The 6018-nt window shown below is 33.1% G+C and overlaps 1 protein-coding gene across 1 annotated transcript in view; it reads right to left on the bottom strand.

Moving 5' to 3' along the window:
* Window positions 1-2563: 2563 nt before the first annotated feature.
* LOC118749691 overlaps window positions 2564-6018 on the bottom strand; it is a 29437-nt gene continuing 25982 nt past the window's right edge. Inside the window, exon 3 of the mRNA XM_036484487.1 lies at window positions 2564-2658. Within this exon, the coding sequence (XP_036340380.1) occupies window positions 2564-2658 (95 nt within the window). The remainder of the gene's footprint in view (window positions 2659-6018) is intronic.

Here is a 6018-nt window from a genome sequence, read left to right as displayed (position 1 = left end):
CTATCGGCGCATTCTTTGTATTCTATCATTCTTGCAATTCACACGTTTTCACTATTACTTAATTACCTTTTAAATAAGGAAGAACCGCTTCCATATTAATTTCTTTTACAAATTTTCCGAGCTTGTCCTCCGACGTATCTATATCACTTATGTCACTCATTCGATTTTTTTTCTTTTAAACGACCGCACGCACGTACAATTCTAAAATAACTGAAAACAATTCGCGATTGAAAGCGCCGCAAAATATTCCGAAAGCAGCAATGCAAATAGAGTTATTTGCATTGCTGCTTTGGTAAATTTTTTTGACCGAAAGTTGGCCTTTTGGACTTTTTTAAATTGTTATATTTCTGTGTTGGTAGTGTAGTCAATCTCACATTAAACTAAAACTTAGGGTCATTTTAAAAGCATATTATTAGTGCATTCGCCTAGAATTTCGACCATTTGGCTATTGAAAAACCTGAAATGTGATAGAATTCTTCATGCTGATTACAACCACGGTTGCCACACGACAAAAAATTTTCTGACCAGAATTTACAAAAAAAGTTACCTAAAAGTTGCCAAGTAAAAAAACAGCGTTTTATTACATAATAAACTGTTAAAACAAACCTCGTTTATTTGTCATAAGTAAAACATGGGTACAATAAATAGTTTTATTAAAAGGAAACTATACAAATTCATTTTACATATGAGGCCATGAGGGCCAGAGAAGCCTATTTACCAACAAATTTTTAGTAATATGAGAAATAAGGATCTATAAAAAATCTCTTTTACTAAACAATTCATTGCACCTACGTGATGCTATATATTATAGTAAAAGAAAATCAAAAGGGCGTGCCTCGGGCTATTACTATTTCGATTCTGGTAATGCATTTTAAGGTGCACCTCAACTTTTTTTTAAATGTCATTTAAGATACTCTGGCGCTCGAGGCCTCATATAAAACTAGATATATTCACATACGTATATATGTAAATACATTTTTATTCAATCTCTGTATACTTACGTGTATAAAGAAGAATATGAAAAAAAATTGTGAACAAAAACAACACATAAATATTCTTGCAACGCACGCGTTAAAAAATATACTTTTCATAAAAACGCGCTTTAAGCTATTGTCTTTTGAACGGAATCTTAGCCTCAGAATAAAAAAATTATTTAAAAAATCGACTTAAGTGCATATACCGAAGCGCTAAACTGTTGTTCAAACCTCATTTTTTTCATTTCCTCTATATATGGATCAAAGATCTGTCAATAGGTTTGTATAGTAACTTCTCCAGTAAAAGATTGCAGCGAGACGTAAAAGCAAAATAGATCGTAAAATTGAGAGAAGAGAAAACTACAAGAAAAAGTTATTGAACACAAAACTAGTAAAAACTTGCAAGTGAACAGTTGTTGCACTGTTTTGACATTCTGCTGTAAACATTTTACTATTTATAAATCAGTTTTAAACTCTTTGCTTTACACACAAGCACTTATACAGTCCAGTGCATCATTAATATTTTGATTTCCACTAATTTTACTTTTGTTTACGCTTAACCAATTCAACAAATGGCAGGTTTTGACATTCATTCTTCTTCTTCTTCTGATAGCTAAATTCTGCTAGTAAAAATTTCAGTAGGAAAAATTTGCAGCTCTCCCGTGTTATTACGCTCTCGATTCAGGGCTCTCTTGCAATTTTTTTGGGTTATTATACACTTTTCCAGTAAAAATTTGCAGCTTCCAGTACAAATTAGTACTGACTATTTGTTACTATACAAACCTAATAACACTGGTCTACAAGGGTTTTGCGAATAAGACGGGACCTGGTGTTTCCGAACGGATTTTTCGTGCTGAACACGAATCTGGGGTCCAAAACTTCCCATCACGTCACGTTTTCGAGAAAAAAGGGGTTGAAACCCCTAAAAACAGCGTTTTTGGACATTTTCGAAAAATTGTAGAGCTGAACCCTGACGTGCTACAAACTTTGTATATGTCAGAAATTAAAGGCTAAATCGTGCCCTTTCGAATGAGCCCTATGCCGAATTAATCGCATGCACCCTTAGATCAGGGGGTGTATTTGTGTCTAGGAGTCCAGGGAAAATTGATCGCAGAAAGAATTTCATCTTAAACGACCATATAAATTTCTTAAATTTTTAAAATCTAACTGCAGATTCGTAATCAGCGACTTTTAATATAGTTAAAACCTTGGCATTATTAATTTTCTATGATCGTTTAAGATTAAATTCTTTCTGTGATCAATTTTTCCTGCACCCCTAAACACAAATACACCCCCTGCTTTAAGGGTGCACGCGATCAATTCGGCATAGGGCTCATTCGAAAGGGCACGGTTTAGCCTTTAATTTCTGATATATGCAAAATTTGTACCACGTCAGGGTTCAGCTCTATAATTTTTCGAAAATGGCCAAAAACGCTGTTTTTAGGGGTTTCAACCCCTTTTTTCTCGAAAACGTGACGTGATGGGACATTTTTGACCCCGGATTCGTGTTCAGCACGAAAAATCCGTTCAGAAACACCAGGTCCCGTCTTATTCGCAGAAAAAAAGTTGAAATTTGTAGACCAGTGTAATTATTGAACGTGTGGCATATTTCGTGATATCAATTGCATGCATTTCGAACAAAGTAGATGTGCTATCACATTAAGATAAGATTTCCAGGCTTCATCTATTGGAATTTAAACTTCTCGACACAAAAACATGTAAATTCTGACGCGATAAATATTGACCATGTCGCATTCCCGCGAGATCCATCACTATTTTGAAATCCATCAATATGGATCACAATCCAAATATCACAATAAATATTAAACGCGTGACAGGCGCCCCACACTGTGATAAATTAACGAGTAGACTGCCCAGCGATAATTTTCTTCGATATGTGGTTAGCTATTTAATTGTTTCTAGTAGTGTTGTCACCGCTACACACAACCACAGTGAATCCATGTTTTTTAGTCGGACTTTATACACGGTAAACTTACCAAAAGTTACCAAAATAAAAAAAAGTTGCCAAGTTACCAAGCACTCAAAAAGTTACCTATTTTGGTCACAAGTGACTAAATGTGGCAACCGTGATTATAATCATACCAAAATTATTTAGCGGAAGTAAAAAGAAGATCTAAGAGGCTAAAGTAAAATTTTGGGATATTTTAATATTAATATCTTATAAAATTTTAATTAAAAAACAAATGATGTCAAAATAAAGATAATTAATTTTTTCCAATTGGTCTACATAATGTATGTATGTTAGGGCGGGTCAATTTTTTTTCGACATCGTTCCTAGCAGATTCGGATTCTACATAAAATTCTAAGAAAAAAGCCCTTTAGACCATAGCTCTAAAATCAATTTCGAGCCTGCGCAATTTTAAAAGAAATTATTTTTAATTAATACTAAGTCCATAATTAGATTAATATTTACTAAAGTGTTAGGAATGGTTTTTTTTTGTAATAAAGAATTGTGCTCGGGAGTTTTGTGATATGAAAAATTTATTTCAGATATCTAGTTTTTATTTAAAGAACCGCAAGATGGCGCTTCAAAGCAAATCTACTATATATTTGTGGAAGTATGTATGTATGTATGTACCAGGTTGCAGCCTGAACGGATGTACAGAATCGAATAAAATTTTGCCAAAGTATTGCCATGACTCCTGGACCTATAACAGGGTAAAAAAATTGAAACTCGCCAAGGGGGGGAGGGGGATGAGGGATACCTCCCATAGTGAAAATTTTTAATCAGCTCTTACTTCGGAATTATAGTCACATGAACTCGAAATTTGAAATGCACAGATACCATGGTAGGTGCTTATGAAAAGATATATGTATATAAATAAGTTTGTAAAAAGGGGCGTGGCACATCTTATAGGTGTGGAATCTTTTATCAGCTATAACAGCAGGCAGTATTAGTGATCTCATTGTATTGGATTTTGAAGATTTGTTATGATTGATCAAAGTTAAATTCAAATAAATTATAGATGATATGAAGTTCACCGGGTCATCTTCTAGTCTTTAATATATACTCAGTTAATATACGGATTAATATTTACTAAAGTGTTACGAACGTTATTTTTTTAATACAATTAGAAAACAAGTAAGAAAGTCTAAGTTCGGGCAGAGCCGAACATTAAATACCCGGCGCAAGTATAAAATACATGTTTTTCCCCTTTCCGAAAGCTACCCCTACATGGAAAGCCGGGGTGTATCAATTTTGAGTAAATTACCGTCTTTAAATTTCGAAATATTGCAGTTTCAAGCATTTCTGAAATTTACCGTTATATGAAAAGCGGCCGTAATTTTAGTCCGATTTCAATAATTTTCAACGTTTTATGTGGCAAGAACAATAAAAATACTGAGTTTGGTACAAATTGATAGAACGGTTACCGATATACATATATGTGGTCATAAGTGGGCGGTGCCACGCCCATTTTTCAAAATTTAACCATAAACATATTTCTTGGTAAAGAATTGTTGCGAGCATCAATTTTGAATAAGTTAGCTTTAATATTTACTGATTTATCTAAGATTTCGTATTTCTCTAAATTACCCTTATATGGAATGTGGGCGTGGTTATTATCGGATTTTAAAAATTTTCAGCCATTTGGTATGCTGTACCAAGGCGAACAACTGTGCGAAGTTTGAAAGAAATCGGTGCAGCGGTTGCCAAGATATACACATATAACTATAAGTGGGCGTGGCTACGCCCATTTTTCAAAAATTTATAATATTCTTATTTTTCGTCTAAAAGTTATTGTAAATATCAATTTAGAGTGATTAATCTTCAGTAGTTACTAAAATATCGCAGTTTTCGTGTTTCTGAAAATTACCGTTATATGGGAGGTAGGCGTGGTTATTGTCCGATTATGCCCATTTTCAATACCATCCGTCCTACGCCTGAAAGAAGTACACGTACCAAGTTTCGTTAAGATATCTTAATTTTTACTCGAGTTATCGTGTGCACAGACGGACGGACGGACGGACGGACGGACGGACAGACAGTCACCGCTTAATCGATTTCTCTTTTCATCCTGATCATTTATGTATGCATTTGTCTATATCTATCTCGATTCGTTTTGCCTGTTACAAACAACCGTTATGTCAACAAAGTTATAATACCCTTGTGCACAAGTGCGCTCGGGTATAAAAATAACTATAATTTAAAGGAATGACACACAATGGCTAGAGTCGTCGCATGTGAGTATTCTTTCATATACATATATATGGGCCGTTCTTACGGTTTATATATTTTTCATCCACTCGCTTATTCCTTCCCGAAAATTTTAAATAAAAATTTAACAAGTTTTAACCGCTGATACAGTACAGGTAGCAGTTTAAAATGGGGAACTGGGTAAACTTAATAAAGAAAACATATTCTCTGGCTAAATTAATAAGCCTGCCCGGATAACATAAAATCCCAAGCTTGATAAACATTTGGTGTTATAAAAGTTTTATAAAGCTCTACTTGTAATTAGGAAAAATGCCGAAAAAAATTATAAATTGATTCATTGATTGATTGATTGATAAAAATAGAGAGTGAGTTATGGCCATGACAATAGAAACTAGAAAAAAGATACCTCGTCTTGAAAGCAAAAAGGATCTAAAACCAAAAAAAAATATAAATACATTGTTAATCATAAAAAAATTTATGATTCGAAAAATAATTTTAAAATATTGTAAATTTTTTTTTGGCTTTTTAAAGTTAAGGGTAAATAAACCCTTAAACTTACAGTAACGAACAAAAGTATTGGCACAGTAAGTTTTACGCAATATAGGCAAAGTATTTCTTAGAAAAATTCCAAGTATGCAGTTTAATAATCCATTCAATTTTAGTTTATCAAAGTGCAGGTTTGAAGTTGCTTGAAAATCTGAATATAAAATTGCAAATTAGTATGCAGATTTATTGAATTTTCCTGAGTTTTTCACAAAGTTTACACATTTGATTTGTATGTGTTTTAGTGTAGTATGAACTATGTTTTTATAAAAAATTATCGGAAATAAATTAAAAATTTTGCATATATGTAATGCGAAAATTTAC

Source organism: Rhagoletis pomonella, unplaced genomic scaffold (assembly GCF_013731165.1).
Source record: "Rhagoletis pomonella isolate Grant_MI unplaced genomic scaffold, Rhpom_1.0 Rhpom_scaffold_00033, whole genome shotgun sequence".
Taxonomy (NCBI): Eukaryota; Metazoa; Arthropoda; class Insecta; order Diptera; family Tephritidae; genus Rhagoletis; species Rhagoletis pomonella.
This window is presented reverse-complemented; position numbering and strand designations above follow the sequence as displayed.